Source organism: Colias croceus, chromosome 27 (genome assembly GCF_905220415.1).
Source record: "Colias croceus chromosome 27, ilColCroc2.1".
NCBI classification, from domain to species: Eukaryota; Metazoa; Arthropoda; class Insecta; order Lepidoptera; family Pieridae; genus Colias; species Colias croceus.
The window spans coordinates 344,093-363,822 of record NC_059563.1 but is presented as its reverse complement, the minus strand read 5'-3'; the positions used below and the strand labels follow the sequence as shown (position 1 = coordinate 363,822).

At 32.5% G+C, this 19,730-nt stretch overlaps 1 protein-coding gene across 1 annotated transcript in view; it reads left to right on the top strand.

Annotated features, from left to right (window-relative positions):
- LOC123703836 overlaps window positions 1–19,730 on the top strand; it is a 170,331-nt gene that overhangs the window by 17,018 nt on the left and 133,583 nt on the right. The window contains exons 2-3 of the mRNA XM_045651999.1: window positions 11,051–11,153; window positions 19,466–19,609. Of these exons, the coding sequence (XP_045507955.1) occupies window positions 11,054–11,153; window positions 19,466–19,609 (244 nt within the window). The 5' untranslated portion in view covers window positions 11,051–11,053. The remainder of the gene's footprint in view (window positions 1–11,050; window positions 11,154–19,465; window positions 19,610–19,730) is intronic.

Here is a 19,730-nt window from a genome sequence, read left to right as displayed (position 1 = left end):
TTTCATCACGTCGCAAGTCACTTAGATCCTGGCGTTTTACTAGTAATATCACACAGGTCTTTAAATATCAATAGCTCATTTCACATATTTTAAGGGACAAAATTTGTTATTGGAAGGAGAAGAAAAATTTTAATTGGAGAAAGGGACACAAATTGTTTTGTTTTGTCTCCCTCCTTCGTTTCGATCGGTCAACGGCCGTCGATAGCTATCAGGTGAAGTTCCTCATCGTGACCCTGCATGACAAAAAAGCACCAAAATCCAATATTTTCACACCTCACTTGTCAAATTATCCGATATGAGATATCATTCCGCCGCGATGAGTCACGGCGGGCGGACGTCGTTCCAGTCGGCGATCGCGATAAATGTTTGTTTTTATTTGTCATTGCTTTATGGCGCACGGAACGCTGATAGCGGAGTTCTTAATTGGTGTTTTTATTTCACGATAACCCGGCGCGTGATTGCTGAACTGTTGTGTTGAATGCAAGGTTGTTTGTATGAAGACTAGTTGGTCTGTCTGTTGTCTATGGTGTCTGCCTAGTTCAGTTGATAGCACTCGTTGGAATAAGATTTTTAAAATATTGTAATGGATTTGGCATGTTAGAGATGCTTAATTTGAGATAAAATTCACTACTATGGTTACTTAATCAGCAACCTGACGAAATTAAGATTGTATTTATGCAGGACCTGAAAGCAAGGAGTAACTTCAATTTTATTAGCTTGATGATGATGAGTGCATGTATTTCAGCTTAGCAGATTCTCGAAGTGTGTAAATTATGGTTTCTCTTGTTTAACTATCTTTGCTATAGATGCAATAATAAATAGTTTGGAAAATCCAAAAGTGCACGCCTCATAATCTCATCCTTTATAATAAAATTGATTATTTATAGAGTACACTATAAATATAAAATAAGAAATAAAATAAAACAGTTGGAAAAGTAAAGAAAGCGGTACCGTAATAATTGAGCTATTTTTCTTGTGGCCCCACCTAGATGTGAAACTGCGCAGGTTTAAGGGACAGACTTCCAACTTATTTTTTAAACCTTGGCTTATAGTATAAAGAATCGAGTTTATAATGGTGAATTTTGAGTAAACTATAAATATAAAAAAAAAAAATAAAGAATATATTATAAAGATATACTAAAATTATGGAGAACAGTCGATATTTTTTTTTTGTTTATTTAATAACAATTAAACCACATCGAATCAGACCCTGAAAAATGAAAGGGTTCTATTCCTGAGCACACTCAAGCGTAAGAGAAAAAAAAAAGACTCGATTAGTAAAGTATTTCGGTCGCTATCGTGTTAACAAGAAAATCCTCCGCACATACAGACACACGGACGTCCAAGACAGAACTTTTTTAAACTGTTTTTTAACTAGTTTAAATAACAAAAATGACATCAAAAATATCATGAATGTTAAAAATAGTGTTTTTTCTTAATATGTGTGTGTATGTATTATCTTACAAGTGCAATGTATGATACATAAAGACATTTTAAGTTTGAAAAATCAGATGTTTTGCGCGAAGTGACAGTAGTACCCACCTCAACGCTTCGATTATGAGGCGTGCAATACAAACAGTACAATCAACTTTTCTAATATAAGTTGGTGACATAATCCTTCAAGAAGATACAGTTGTCTTATATCTTAGATGATATAGTTTTACTGATTTTGATTATATGCTTCGAGCAGGTAAAGACTGGTTTGTCCTAACACAATGAAAGCTAAATGCATTTCTAGTCTATTATGTTGAACTGATTAGTAGGTATGCTGTAAGCGTAACTAAACGTCGTAAATAGATGCGAATTTCTAGTGAAACGTTGAGTTGTACTGATTTTACGCTCGTGGATGGTGTAAAAGTAATCTGAATAATATAGTTGTACCTTTTTCCTCATCGGTGAATTTATTATTTTATTTGTATCAAGTTGTCAGTCCAGTTATCGTAAATATTACTGTATCAATAAAACTTCTATGTAAGAATCTTTCTTTCGGTGTTGAATAGCTTGGAAACAACCTGTATTTAGTTTTCGGAATACCCTCATCCTGTTGAAAATGTTTGAACGTAACTAAATAAATGATACTGTTAGTGTAATATTATGTGATGTTACGTGTTTAAGATCATTAAGCAATACAGCTGATCTCAACTCACTTTATACGGACAATCTCTCATTAATTTTTTCATATGCTCTTGTGCATTTTTGTTCCGGATTCCAGGCAGGTTTATCGAGTACAAGTCGAATGGTCCTGCAGGATCGATGACTCATATACGAGTTTGTTTAATACACGCCTGGGCTGGCGGGCAAAGTGTATAATTTGTGCCTATTATGGTGATATAGGTACTGTTACATTCTTGGTGGTGTGACGTCACAACTCACATTGGCATCTGTGCGATTGCTAGAAGCAATCATCAATTTTTAATCTGCACCTGCTCTGCACACATGTTTGTGTTATTGTCCTCAATAAAGCGAACTTCAGTTGTCTTAATTAATTCTAGCTTAGTAACAATATCATATATATATATATATATATAAATTAATTATTAAGTCTACATATTATACATGAATGTTAACGAAGTTCATTGCAGTTCATTAATCTCCATAGCCTTGACTCGCAATATCTTGCGAATTAAATTTTTTCGAATTGAAATGAAAGTTTATAATTACGATGAGATTATAGTGCCCATTTATCATAAAATAATAACATCAGTACCTTTAAAAACAATAACAACAGATTTGGCAAACCAATCAAAACAGTTTTATAAGTAAACCAGAATCTGATGGCAATTATGGAAATCTAAATTTTGAGTGTGCAACCCTGGGGAAAATGGACTGAACTATCTTGATACTGCTTATTTTTTATTTTGTCCTCAATATCATTAGTCACATTACATAAGTGGACAATACTGTACTTAATAATGAGATATCCACTTAATATTATATAGGTACATACTTACATGTATAATATACAATTATACATATTACTTTTATACAGGTAATACATATTATTATTAACACATACCTATACTTGTATATTCATTACCGGTATGCCATGTGAAAATATCGATATAATGTTAATGTAGATCAAAACTGCTTATAATTTTTTATACAATAAAATAAAAATAAAATAAATATTTTCGTAAATATTAACTTATACACACATTATAAAATTGACTTGGACAGCTTGGACTTGACGAATAGCCGTATTGGAAACTCCTTTAATAAGTTTTCATAAAATTATATTCTAATCAACAAACAATATTATAGTTACCTAAATATTATAATCTTTTTTAATTTAAAGTATCAAAACGGGTAAGTCCAATTTACCAATAAAATCTTCAAAATTGAAAATTGTGATGTGTTTGACCCTTCTTCATCGAATGTTTTTCTAAACACATTATAAACAACACCTCTTGCTTGTGATCGCAGCGGCTTTTTCGACATTTTCGAAGATTTTTTAGACAAAATCCTAAAAATTATTCATCAACTGCAAAAAAGACAAATAATTTGACAACCAATTTGATAGTTGTCAAATAAGTTGCCACATGAAAATCTTTTATTTCTTAAATATAAATATGCCATCAGATTCTGGTAGACCTATAACTATGTCCTCTTTTTCAGCGAAAAATTGAAATTAAAGCACATACTTCTCATCGAAAATGATTTTCCTATGCCTCCTAATTATATCGCCTTTATGCACGTTATCTATTGAAATCCCACATATCTCCAGCACGAACGTAAGTTACAATAAATACTCGCTAAAAGCCACTTAGAAATATATTTCAGCGCGTCAGCAATCACTATCACAGTCTAAACATTATGGTGACGTAATCGGATGGGAATCACGTACGATATGAGCATAGTATAAAGAGAGAAGTAGGCCAACTCCCAGCAGTTTAAGAGAACACGGTACCTAACTCGCGAGGCGCAGGTTTGTCAGTGCAAAACCTTGTCACGTTGATATTTTCAATAATTGTATAAAAAAAAAACATCGACCGCTCACAGCAATGACGATGACGTGGCCCTCACGAGAACGGTCCATGAGTAGGAACCGAGCGGCGTTGTGTGCGTGCGTCAAGCTTGCGCACGTACATGAAAGGGGGGAATGGACAAGCGCTCCGTGTACATACAGACGCGGACGGCGCGATGTACATTTGTTCGAAGATAACTTACTTCTCTCTTTATACTATGATATGAGTCAAGCTTGGGCCAAATCTTTGCGATACGGTGGAGTTCTCACGCCATGTCCTATGCCTTAATTATCGTAATAGATGGTTCTGTCGTTTATCATTATTGCACATTAGAATGATGGATGTTCGTGACGTGTACGATATTAATATTTCAGCTAAATGTTAATTGAAGTGATTGAATTAAGTGATCGTTTAATCGATGTATTGTGTCAGGTTAATGAGGAGGGTATTTGATTAATTGTAGGACGTTGCGAATTAGGTGTTGTAGGTTTAAATCATAGGAAAATTATGCTTATCCGTTGATTTAAATCTTTTGTTTTTAAGATAAGTGCATAGGGCAAGTTAGATGAACAGTTTTCTGCTTTAAGCTATTTTTAAATCGTTTATAAAACGACGGTTATTTTGTCAATGGTTTCAATTCAAGATGCGTACAAATATGCGTATTCAGTCAGCTTTGCAAAAAATTTAGCATAGAAATTATAACATTATTTGCTTTACCTATCGAGATACATGTAGGAATGTGAAGTGTTTGTTTATGCAATTTAAACTGTTAAATATTTGATAAAACAACATTTTTTTAATAACTGCTTCAGTCGCTTATCAAACCTACTTGTTTTTGAACTATTATTATCACAATATTAGTTCAAATAGAATTATTAGTATTTCATGTTATACATACGAACCGCTGGCGACTATGTGTCTGCCTTTTAGTTAGCTTTTTTCGTGTTTTTTTACGCCTATTTGGAGGCAGGTTGGAGGTTTTGATGATGACGTTAAAGCACATTAAAGTCAGGATTATACGAGAATATAGAAAATAGAAATGCAGTTTTATTGAGTCAGATTAATTAAGAATTATGACGCAAAATTCTGTCTGTTCGTCGGAACAGTTTTTGTAATATCGCTTGTAACTTTACACTATTTGTGCTGAAATAAAATGTGATAGTTTAAATGTGATATAATGTTTAAACTCGAAATATACGCAGGCAAATCCGAGCGTTTAACTAGTAGCAACAAAAGTTAACAGTCCCCACTCAACAATACAATGCTATGTTACAATGTAAGCGTTGAGACTAACAAAGGATCACCATTGTTTTTATACCAAGTGTAGTTATTCGATCGATAAATTGAGTATGCAGCTCACACCGTTGAGTGGGAAATTAAGTAGAAAGTTTTGTACGTAGGGAATGCTTAATGGTATTTCTTTATTCTTTGGTTGCTTCAGATTTTTAATATAAGTACTATTACTTTAATACCTGTTTAAATCTTATATGTAAAAATGAATCGCAAAATGTGTAGGTAAGCGCATAACTCGAGAACGGCTGAACCGATTTCGATAATTCTTTTTTTATTATATTTCTTGAAGTACGAGGATGGATCTTATGTAGAGAAAACGTAAACATGTACCACGGGCGAAGCCGGGGCGGACCGCTAGTTATAAATAAAACCGGCCAAGTAAGTCGGGCTCGTGCAACAAGGGTTCCGTACTATCTGCATCTAGAATAGAAAATCACGTGTATTGTAATGTATTTTTAGTAGATATTTGTTGTTATGGCGGCAAGGAAATATATCATCTGTGAAAAATTCAGTTTTCTAGCAGTCAGTTTATGAGATACAGCCTGAAGACAAGCAGACAAACAACGAAGTCTCAGTAATAAGGTCCCGTGTTACCCTTTCGGTACGGAACCCTGAAAAAGGTGATTTATCAAGCGTCTAAAATATCACTGCAAAAAACGAAATGAAATAATACGATCATGTAACATGTACAGTATGACAGCAAAATAATTAAAACACTGATTAATTAACGGAAATCTAGAAAACTTTATCATTACAATTATTATGTTGCTGTTACATACATTATGTGCGATTCCGAGTAGTTATATAACCAGATAGCTGTTAAAAGAAACACTACAACGGAGTTAAACAGACAATTCAATACATATTTATTACTTACTCTTTGTTGTGACGTCATTCGTGTAATACTGGGTAGAAAGTAAAGTGTTATAGATAATGGAGATCTGTGATAAATACGTTATATCGGTTAAGAAATTTGTCATGAATTTAAGAAGCCTTTCATCCTAAAACTGAATTTTAATCAGCAAATTTTAAGGATGAAATGTTTAAAATGTATCTATGTATAGCAAATTTATTCCAAGTCCTTTAGCGGATAAGTTAATCCGGTGTCCGATAAATTTTAACAAAATTTTCGCTATAAAATAAAAATGTAATTACGATGTCAATTCCAAACGGCTCTCGCAAGCTGCCATTCATGTGGTGATAATATACGCAAATATCCATGAGTGTTGTGCACACGTGACATGACCATCAGTTGTCCAGTATCATTTTAGATTATGAAGGAATGCTTTTATTTTGGGTATATTTTGTCATCTTGTTACGACGGAGCGGCCGCGTGATGGTCACACGCTGCCAAGTTAATAATATGATGTGTGACTTAATAGATGAAGTTTGGGTGTGTGGAAGGTACAGAAAATAACGGAATTTAAACGGGATTTATTTGTTTTATTTAATACGACGCGGACGTTTGGAACACTAGATGGAGTGTGACCACAGGAAGACGTCTGTCTAACAAAAACGAAAGCTCTTGAATTTCTAAGCAAAACAAACACGAGAATTACGTATGGAAGGTTATGCCTATTGAAGTGTGATCACTGTTTAAGGGTATTTTAAACTATAAAAGGAGGAAAAGGCGTTTATTTGTATGATACATTAATTTAAGGCAGCGCAGCGGTAAGGTTATGAGTTATGACTTATGAGCATCACAAGTGAGAGATTTCGGGTTCGATCGAAAAGACTGGTTAAAAAGTCTAGCAGGATGCAGAACTATTCATCAGTCCATCATTTGTTTTCCCATTAATAAATTGATTTGTGAAAGATATATATTTCGCAAAGGGAAACAGGATTTCCTTCGCTTTGGTTTACAGATTGTTAGATCTGGCAAGTAAATTGATATCTTCTAATGAGGGACCAATTAAAAGTACTTTAAAAATATGTGTTTAAATTACATTTGCAATAAAAAAGTTGAATAAAAACAACACGTACCGGCTAATTAGGCAAGCGATAGTAAAATTACGCAGCAGTTATAAAATCATAGCGCGCTGCGTGTCGAAATGTTTAACTATTCATACATACGTTTGTGCGTCTGTCGGATGTTGCACCATCCATCGTGAGGTGGATGCTTGTTGCTTCGGGTTCTGTATGTATAGTGTTAGATGGATGTATTCAAGCAACAAATTATCTTACAATAAAAACGTAATCTATCGACAGACTTAAGCATTTCATTTTACGTAGTATCTTACGTAAAATGTAATGTTTAAGTCTGTCGATAAAACTGCCGTAGTGGGCATTTTAAAAATTAAAATGAAATTGTAGATAATTCTATTACAAATAAAAAAGAGTGTACTTATTCGTCATGCGTAACCAAATCGGGCTTAACCGTTTGGAACTTATCATAACGAATAGGTAATATTATACAGTAATATTTAATGTTTGTATAGTTAGTTAGTTCATTACGTTCAATTTTCTCTACTTTTTGTACATCTCTGATTAAATTAAAATATTTTTAAATGAACAAAATAATTTCAAGATTTTGTAATAACAATGTAGATGATATTGATAATAACATCAAAAGTAGCCAACTATTAATGAACCTACTATGTAAATAGCATAAACTTCGATAAGCATAACAAAGTTGCATTGTACATACCTAATGAACAACATAAAACTATTTAGGTCACTTCTAAATATGGCTAAAGTTATTTTTAGCTTACTTGAGGGTGATTAATTAACAACGAAAAGAAACAGGTATATATTTTAACGAGTAAAAGTGACGCGTCAGTTTTAATGTATTTAAATATTATGTTAAAAATTACAGCTGGTCCGGATGTGTGATAAACACACACACACGATAGAATAATACGCGGGTAAACGACGGAAAGATGTAAAGATATTTTAATTTTTGTTATTGTTTTATAATAGATGACAGCGCTGTTAGAAATTAAGAGTTGTAAACTGATTTAAATTTTAAAACATGTTTTATTTATTATGCAAATGGTAATAATTTGATAAAGTCATCGAGTAAGGTTTGAGCGTCAGAAAACTGTGCAATGTGTAACTATAAGAGAACATGCAGATATTATAATAAATAATATAATTATTAATTTTAAATTGATCGTACACATCGAAATATTTTGGATGATATATTAAGAATGCATTCATTACCACGTAAAATACTTCGTATTTATTAATACGTTAAGTTTCGAAATTTTACAATATATTCAACGTGAATTTCGTCTTTTAGTATATAAAATATAAATAGGTAATGTTCTTTTGTAGTGCCACCAATTATACGTAATTAATCTAAAGTGTTATTCAGAACAATATAGCTATAAAATATTATGTCCGTCGGTTTGTCACGAACTTGTGTTGATAATGTTGCAGGTACGAATTACTTCAGTGTCGTAGGTACATAATTTGTCAATATGTCGAGATGTTGAAATCATACTTGTTAATAGATTTTTGCCTCGAAAATGTTTTTCATCGCATTTGACGTGTTCTATTAGTTATTTTATAATGACTTGGCGGATAATTTTAAAACACGAAGTTTTCAACAAAGCAGGAGATATTGTATTTTTATCATTTTGTTTTTCTGTGGCCTACAGCCAGAGTCAGGGGACTGTAATAGTTTCCAGGCTTTAATTTAGATTTCAGTCATATTATCTTCCCAGAAACGTTTGAGATAATTTGAATTTGTTATACTATCAGGTATAATTTTTTTAAAGTTAGGATTTACGTAAAACGACCAAAAACTACTGATTTTTACCATATTTTAGACAAATTACTTCTGACTTGATAAATCAGATCAAAATCCTGTTTTGCAATTAATTCTGGTACATATTTTTTTAATAAAAATAATGATAATGTAATAACCGCCTCAGTTATCTTATCCTACGCCACGTCAATAACGCCTGTCAAAAGTGATGATGATCCCAGTTACACGGTTTGGCACACGATGGTGCTAGTTGGTTATAGATTGTGGACGTTTTAAGTAGATTTTGGTTTTGCGTGTACATAATGTACATAATGTGCTCGTACGTCAGTTGTAGGTGAAGGTGTAGGGTAGAATTTAGATAATTAGTTGTAAAAACGGTCTATTTCCGTATACAGTCTCATCTATTTCTACGGAAAAACATCGAAATGTGTCACAAACACACATGGAAATTTATGTATTATTGACAGGTTTTCTTTGACAGTGGTGTTTTAATGTCGTTAAAATAAACCAAATATCGAATGGTCACTTAAATCTGCCTTTCAATTAAAATATTAAGGTAGTTAGCAATGTTCTGAGCACATTAAATTTCCCAATTCCATGTCGTAGTTTTTAGTATTAATTTATAGTACTAGTTTCAGCCCGCAGCTTCGCCCACGTAGTATCCAGGGAAATAGCGCTATATTGTGCTATTCCACATTACAATTTTTTTCTGTTCCAATTTTAAAACTTTAAATAAATACTTTGTTGGCTCGTTCTTATCCCTAATGTTTAACTTAATAATGTTATTAGCATTTCTAATCTTACGTACTTAATGCAAAACGAATGCATATAATTTTATAATAATATGAGATGATACATAGTAAGTGGCTTATTAAAACACTCCAATAGAAAATTTATCGTAATATTTACTAGCTTAACCTAACGCCCTTTGACATGTTCTCATTGCTTTTAAAGCAACTGTTATTAAAAAAAGTTGTTTAAATGAATGATAATACATGCATAATGCATTATCAGAGTTCAACCCTTCACAGGAAGTACCTACATCTCCCTTTAGTGCAGTGGGAACGTTAATAAACCGATGATTATGTCAATCAACATAAAATACCAGAGAGGAAGTTAAATCTGCGAACCATTGCATACCTACGCCAAAAATATATGTCTTTTGTAACAGTGGACCAAAACATGAACCTTTAGCCACCCCTGCTCATACTTACGTGTAAATCTAAATTTTTTGCATAGAATCATCTCCACTTCAAGCGTATTATCGTTATCTTTTATCGAAACATGTTTACCGTTTCACGAAAGCAGCACGAAACATGAATGAAATAGTATTTCGACTTCAATGAAACGCATCGCTAGATCCACGAACCGTCGATATTTTATGTGCAGAACAATTTATTTTTAACTTATATGTGCCTGGCTAGATAATTAACCGAGTTACAATCTTATACACACGGCGTAAAGTTGATTATTGTAGATGAAAGAAATGCGATATCATAGTTTTGTTTTCGGATGTTTCCTGTTTACACGGAGCTTTAATTCGTTCGCCTTTGTAACTGTAGGTGGATGTATGGGAGGAACCGAGACCTGTTTTTTGTGGTCAGTGTCAAAACTGTTGTTAAATATGGTGTCAAAGAACTCTGGATAATGGCTGCAGGAAATCTTTTCAAATGTATCAAGTTTTTTTTGGGGATTTGGTTGACACTTTATACTTTATAGACTGATAGTAACGGTAATAGGTATATTATGCTTTGTGTTGATTGTCAATTTAAAAAAAAAAACAAAGTTATTGTTAAACTTTTACACATATTAGAGTAGGCACTTATGACAAAAGATGTAGACCGTATAAGATTTTAAAGACCGACTTAATTTGTTCGTCAGTTTACCAAGAGCAGTTTAGCAGTTTTATTAAATGGCTTTATGTATCTTGATAGTAGAATTTCTTAATTGAAAAAGAAAATTTTCTGAAAATAACACCAACTCAGATAAATACTACACAACCAGCACAGCTCAGCACTTTAATAATTGTCCTATGTAGTCTAATAATACAGAAAATGTAACAAATGATCTCTGTTCGCAGGTGATGCTGGGCGGGGCGGTGGGAGCGGGCTCGCCGACCGGCGACGATCTGCTCACCGTCACCGTGGCGCGCGACGAGCACGGGTATGGGATGAAGGTGTCAGGTAAATACATATTGTTTATTATACATATATAAATAAAAATGAATGTTTGTAAGCGCACAACCCATGAAGAATGGATCGATCTATTCCGCTTATTTATTTTGTGCGTGTTCCTTAGAGAAGGTTTTAATAATGGACAAATGTTTGAAAAACAAGAAAATACGAACCGGGTGGAGACGGGACTAATAACTTGTTATAATAATATACTTAATATGGATCCATCCATAATATTTCGCCCTAATAGTCCAGTTTTTTAATTCCTCCTTCTTAGCTACAGAACATCGGACGTTTTTGTTGTACATATTTCTATAGTGCAGTCATAACCTATGTGAAGTTGGCAACTAACTGAATAAAAATCAGTGTTTTCTAAATTATATTCGATTGTACTAGGTTTGTACCAGAATGTACCGCTTTTTTTTCGTTTGTACCCCAAAGAGGTGGGGAGAAACCTAGGGTCGTAGTTATACATATAGTTCGATGCCCACCTAGAAATACAGCCTTTTTTTAAATGCTAACTCAAAGCATTTCGTTTATACCGGATTGTACCGTTCTCAGAACCGAAAAAAAATATATCTAAAAACTAATATTCACGTTTATACATCCATACTATACTAATAATTATAAATGCGAAAGTAACTCTGTCTGTCTGTCTGTTACTCAATCACGCCTAAACTACTGAACCAATTTGCATAAAATTTGGTAAAGAGATATTTTGATACCCGAGAAAGGACATGGGATAGGTTGATCCCGGAAATCCTACGGGAACGGGTTTTTCTTTGAAAACGCAGGCGAAGCCGCGGGCAGAAAGCTAGTATAAATATACATGATTCATCGATCGATTGATCGTTTATTGATCGATTGATTGATCGATAAATCGATTATTGATCAATCGATTGATTGATCGATTATAGATCGATCGATTGATCGTTTATTGATCGATCGATTGATTGATTGATTGATCGATTGATTGATCGATTCAATCTATTTATTGATTGATTGATCGATTTATTGAATCGATTGATCGATTTATTGATTGATCAATCAATCAATCGATCGAATCGATCAATCAATGACTCGATTGAATCGATCAATCAATCAATCAATCAATCGATTGAATCGATCAATCAATCAATCTATCGATCAATCGATCAATTCGATTGAATCGATCAATCAATGACTCGATTGAATCGATCAATCAATCAATCGATTGAATCGATCGATCAATAATCGATCCATCGATTAATCGATCAATCAATCAATCAATCGATCAATAAACGATCAATCGATTGATCAATCAATCGATCAATAAACAATCAATCAATCGATCGAATCGATCCATCAATCAATCGATCGAATCGATCAACCAATCAATCGATCGAATCGATCGATCAATCAATCAATCAATCAATCAATAAATCGATCAATCGATTCAATAAATCGATCAATGGATTCAATAAATCGATCAATCAATCAATAAATAGATTGAATCGATCAATCAATCAATTATTGATCGATCGATTGATCGTTTATAGATCGATCGATTGATCGTTTATTGATCGATCGATTGATTGATTGATTGATTGATCGATTCAATAGATTGATTGATCAATCGATTCACTCGATTGATCGATTGATTGATTGATTGATTCAATCGTTTGATTGATTGATTGAATCGATTTATTGATCTAATGATTGATTTATCGATTCAATCGATTGATTGATTGATCGATTCAATCGAGTCATTGATTGATCGATTCAATCAATTGATTGATTGATTGATCGATTCAATCTATTTTTTGATTGATCGATTGATCGAATCGATTTATCGATTGATCGATCGATTGATCGTTTATTGATCGATCGATTAATCGATTGATTGATCGTTTATTGATTGATTGATTGATCGATTGATTGAATCGATTTATTGATCTATTGATTGATTGATTGATTCAATCGATAGATTGATGCAATCGATTGATTGATTGATCGATTAATTGAATCGATTGATTGATTGATTGATTGATCGATTCAATCGATTGATTGATCGATTCAATCTATTTATTGATTGATCGATTGATCGATCGATTGATCGTTTATTAATCGATCGATTAATCGATCGATCGATTGATTGATTGATCGATTGATTGATCGATTGATTGATCGATTCAATCGATTGATTGATCGATTATAGATCGATCGATTGATCGTTTATTGATCGATCGATTGATTGATTGATTGATCGATTCAATAGATTGATTGATCGATCGATTCACTCGATTGATCGATTGATTGATTGATTGATTCAATCGATTGATTGATTGATTGAATCGATTTATTGATCTATTGATTGATTTATCGATTCAATCGAATGATTGATTGATCGATTCAATCGATTGATTGATCGATTAATTGAAGCGATTGATTGATTGATTGATTGATTGATTGATCGATTCAATCGATTGATTGATCGATTCAATCTATTTATTGATTGATCTAATCGATTGATCGATGGATCGATTGATTGATCGATTCAATCGATTTATTGATCGATTATAGATCGATCGATTGATCGTTTATTGATCGATTGATTGATTGATTGATTGATCGATTGATTGATCGATTCAATAGATTGATTGATCGATCGATTCACTCGATTGATCGATTGATTGATTGATTGATTCAATCGAGTCATTGATTGATTGATTTCAACAATTTCAACTAGTAAAACTAAACACCTTTCCGAGCAGGAAATTATTGTGTTGTCAGATAGTATTGGTCAGGGTTTTGGCGCTATGCTCAACAATTTAGGGCTTAAAGTCACTAATATTTGCACTCCTAACAGTTCATTTAATTATATAATCAAATCACTTGATCATTTTAGCTTTAATAAGAATAATATTGTAATTATACTATATGGAGATAGTTTAAATATAAAAAATAAGGATATTGATGTAGGATTTCAAAAAATGTTGGAAATTAGTAGTCAGACTAAATGTAAATTTATGTTGTGTACATTGCCGTACCTACCTGGTTTGACACAAGAACAAAATAGATTAATTCATAATATGAATTTAAAATTGTATAATGTAACAAATCATCATCGTGATGCATTTCTTTACTTTGACATTAATTTGTGTATTAAATCTTTTACTTTGACAAAGAATACAGTGTATCTGCCATCTAGATATAAGCGAGAACTTGCTATGTTAATAGCATATAATATTAACCAGTCTGGTACATGTTTGTTATCAGACCCTGGATCTACTATAATTTTATGTAGTAGTAATAATAATTATATACACCAACCTTGTGTTGACAGAAAATCTAGCCCTAAGCTAGATTTAAACTAGTATATAAGACAACAGCTAAGCAGACTTTTTCTATTGTACATCAAAACATTCAAGGCTTGGCTAGCAAATTATTAGAAATAGAATTACTTTTAAATCATAATAGAATTAAGGTTTTTTGTGTAACAGAACATTGGCTTAAACAATGTCAGTTGGTAATAAATATTGATAATTATACATTAAAAAGTATATACTTCAGGACATATGCTATTCATGGAGGTTCTCTTATTTTTGTACACAATAGTGTAAAATGTAAAGAACGAACTGACATTGTTAGTCTTTCTGTAGAACGGACCATTGAACTGTCCTGTGTTGAACTGGAGCGTTACATTATTGTTTGCGTTTATAGACCCCCTTCCAGTGACTATAATATGTTTGAGACAGTCATGGAAGAAATATTAAAGCGTTTAAGTAGGAGTAAAAAAAAAGTTATAGTATGTGGTGATTTTAATATTGATATACTTTTACAAACACAAACGGCTACACGAATTGTTAATTTGTTTCAGTCATTTAATCTGTATAAACTTTTTAATGAACCCACACGAATTACACCTACTTCTGCAACCTGTATTGATAATATATACTGCGACTGCTTCTGATTAGAGAAAAATATTCTCAATACACTCACTTCGGATCACTGTGGCCAGAAAGTAGTTTTTGAATGGGATTGCTTACCTGAATTTAAAAGAATTAATGTTAGGCCTATAAGTAAAAAAGGCATTAATAAATTTAGAGATAATATTAATAAAAACCTGCCCGTACTGAATGATCAATCCTGTAATAATAATCCTTGTGAAATGTTTAAAAATCTTTTCAATTTAGTTCATAATGAATTTGAAAAAATATTTAAAGTTAAATCTTTAAATATTACCAAGGATTTACCATTTAGTAAATGGGCGACACCTAGCATACATAGGTGTAGGATCGTTCTTTATGAGTTATATGGTATGAAGCAATATAATAAAGACCCATCTTTTCTTAGTTATGTTAGAAATTACTCAAAAACTTTTAAAATTGTTTGTTTTACTGCGAAGCGATTGTATATCAGAGATAAAATACGCGAATCGGATAATAAAGTTAAAACAGTTTGGTCTATTATTAATGGTGAAATGGGTAAAAGCAAATCAAGTAATACTATAAAACTTGTAAATAATGACAGGGTTATTGACAAAAGTGCTGATGTTGCTCTTGCTTTTGAAGAATTCTTCAGTAGTGTCCCTGTTACTATTACTAATAGTTTAAATTCGTCTTCAGCACTTGCAGAAACCTTTTTGAGGGACCATGTTGCGGGGTGCAGTACATTATTTGAATTACGACACGTAACTGCTAGTGATATTGTTACTGCCTTTAAGACGCTTAATCTAAAAAATACTTGTGATCTTTGGGGAATGTCCGTAAATTTAGTTAATAATATCATAGAAAATATTGCGAAAAATTTAGCTTTTATATTTAATAAGTGTTGTGACTATGGTACATTTCCTAATTTACTAAAGCTTAGTAAAGTTATACCTCTATTTAAGAAGGGCGATCAAGAAGACTGTAACAATTATAGACCTATCTCTATTTTACCAACATTAAGTAAGGTATTCGAGAAGTTAATATTAAACCAACTGAGTAGTCATTTTGCATCTAATGATTTACTGCACACCAAACAGTTTGGTTTCACAAAGGGGCGCTCAACCACAGATGCTGGGGTTGCACTTCTAACACATATATATAAAGCATGGGAAAACTCAAAAAATGCTCTGGGGATATTTTGTGACCTCTCCAAGGCATTTGACTGCGTTGAACATTGTACTTTGTTACGTAAACTTAATCACTATGGAATTAAAGGAAAAGCACAGAACCTCATAGCGTCATACCTGCATGATAGGATACAGACTGTAGTTGTTAATGGAGAACGTTCTAGCGGTGCGTCAATTAACATTGGTGTTCCACAGGGGTCAATTTTAGGTCCCTTCTTGTTCTTGGTATATATCAATGATCTTCCCTATTATTTGCAGGATAGGTGTGAAATAGTTCTGTTTGCAGATGATACCTCATTAATTTTTAATGTGGATAGGCATGACCCAAATGTTGACGAAGTGAACAGTGCTCTTTTACACATATCTGAATGGTTTAATGCCAATAATTTATTATTAAATGCCAAAAAAACCACTTGTGTTGAATTTCTACTTCCTAACGTAAAAAAGTTGAACAGAGATATTACCTTGAACGGGGAGGTATTGCATCCTACTGAGTCTACTGTATTTCTAGGGTTAACATTGGACGAGAAACTACAGTGGGGAGCCCATGTCAACACCGCTGCAGGTAAGCTCAGTTCAGCTGCATATGCAGTCCGAAAAATAAGGCAACTCACCGATGAAGATACGGCTAGACTGGTTTATTTCAGCTACTTTCATAGCATTATGTCCTATGGAATTCTACTGTGGGGCAGGGCTGCAGATATAGAAACTATATTTATCTTACAGAAAAGAGCCATTCGCTCTATATATAATTTACGTGCTCGGGATTCACTAAGAGATCATTTTAAGAATACTGGTATCCTTACTGTACCATCACAGTATATATTTAATAATATTTTGCATGTACACAAAAGCTCCGACTTACACACAAGAGTAGGAGATAGACACGATTATGGCACAAGGAACAGGAATAGAATTGAAATGCCATTTTTCCGATTAGCTAAAGTTAAAAATTCATTTATGGGTCAAGGTATACGCTTTTACAATAGAATTCCTCACAATATTAAAGAGTTTAGTAGTTCTAAATTTAAAACTTATATAAAAAATGTATTAGTTCAGAGAGCGTACTACAGTATTCAGGAATATATGGACGATAAAAACCCATGGAGGGTTGTCGCGTAAAAACCACAAGACAGTTCATTGGCATATTATGTAGTTAGATATAAGTTTCATATATTGTAATATTTACATGATTTTAAAAGAGCAACTATGGAGTTTCTTGCCGATTCTTCTCCATAGATCACTGCTTTCCGAATCGGTGGTAAATGTTAAAATAATTATGTAATGACGATTCGAAAGTGCTACTAAATAGTAGTCTAATTGAATAAATGAATGTTTGAGTTTGAGTTTTGAGTTTGATTGATCGATTCAATCTATTTTTTGATTGATCGATCGATTGATCGTTTATTGATTGATTGATTGATCGATTGATTGATTATTGATCGATCGATTGATCGATTGATTATAGATCGATCGATTGATCGTTTATTAATCGATCGATTGATTGATTGATTGATCGATTCAATAGATTGAATGATCGATCGATTCAATCGATTGATCGATTGATTGATTCATTGATCGATTTAATCTATTTATTGATTTATTTTTTGATCGATTATTGATCGATCCATTGATCGGTTTTTTTGATCGATCGATTGATTATCGATCAATCAATTAATCAATCAATCGATCGATCAATCAATCAATCGATCAATCAATCAATCGATCGATCAATCAATCAATCAATCAATCAATCAATCAATCAATCAATCAATCAATCAATCAATCAATCAATCAATCAATCAATCAATCAATCAATCAATCAATCAATCAATCAATCAATCAATCAATCAATCAATCAATCAATCAATCAATCAATCAATCAATCAATCAATCAATCAATCAATCAATCAATCAATCAATCAATCAATCAATCAATCAATCAATCAATCAATCAATCAATCAATCAATCAATCAATCAATCAATCAATCAATCAATCAATCAATCAATCAATCAATCAATCAATCAATCAATCAATCAATCAATCAATCAATCAATCAATCAATCAATCAATCAATCAATCAATCAATCAATCAATCAATCAATCAATCAATCAATCAATCAATCAATCAATCAATCAATCAATCAATCAATCAATCAATCAATCAATCAATCAATCAATCAATCAATCAATCAATCAATCAATCAATCAATCAATCAATCAATCAATCAATCAATCAATCAATCAATCAATCAATCAATCAATCAATCAATCAATCAATCAATCAATCAATCAATCAATCAATCAATCAATCAATCAATCAATCAATCAATCAATCAATCAATCAATCAATCAATCAATCAATCAATCAATCAATCAATCAATCAATCAATCAATCAATCAATCAATCAATCAATCAATCAATCAATCAATCAATCAATCAATCAATCAATCAATCAATCAATCAATCAATCAATCAATCAATCAATCAATCAATCAATCAATCAATCAATCAATCAATCAATCAATCAATCAATCAATCAATCAATCAATCAATCAATCAATCAATCAATCAATCAATCAATCAATCAATCAATCAATCAATCAATCAATCAATCAATCAATCAATCAATCAATCAATCAATCAATCAATCAATCAATCAATCAATCAATCAATCAATCAATCAATCAATCAATCAATCAATCAATCAATCAATCAATCAATCAATCAATCAATCAATCAATCAATCAATCAATCAATCAATCAATCAATCAATCAATCAATCAATCAATCAATCAATCAATCAATCAATCAATCAATCAATCAATCAATCAATCAATCAATCAATCAATCAATCAATCAATCAATCAATCAATCAATCAATCAATCAATCAATCAATCAATCAATCAATCAATCAATCAATCAATCAATCAATCAATCAATCAATCAAACCGTTATTTCATTATTTACTTTTCAAATCTATCTTTCTCTAGGCCTAATTAAACTACTTATATCTAAATATCTTTTTGACTGTTATTTTCAGTTTTATGTTAATCTATTCTAAAATTTTACTAATTTCCTGCACCGCTGGATAGCGTTGCAGGAAATCTCTTCTGTAATATACGCTGCACCCTTTTAGCATTTTCAAGTCTTTCTTTTAATGCCAATTTATAAACTATATGTTCACGTATAATGTATGTATGTCCATATGCACGTCAGGTGACAACCCAGTGTACGTGCAGTCAGTGAAAGAGCACGGCGCCGCGTGGCGCGCCGGCCTGCGCGCAGGAGACCGCATCCTGCGCGTCGACTCGATACCGGTGCACCATCACACGCACCAGCAGGTCGTGCATATGATACGAGGTGAGTTATACACTAGAGGGATGAGGAGATAGGTTACAGATAGTTAAGACATTCCCTTATGTTAAGGGACGTTTGGATGTTGGAATGTAAAGGAGGAAATAGAAACCAGAAAAATTAGTTT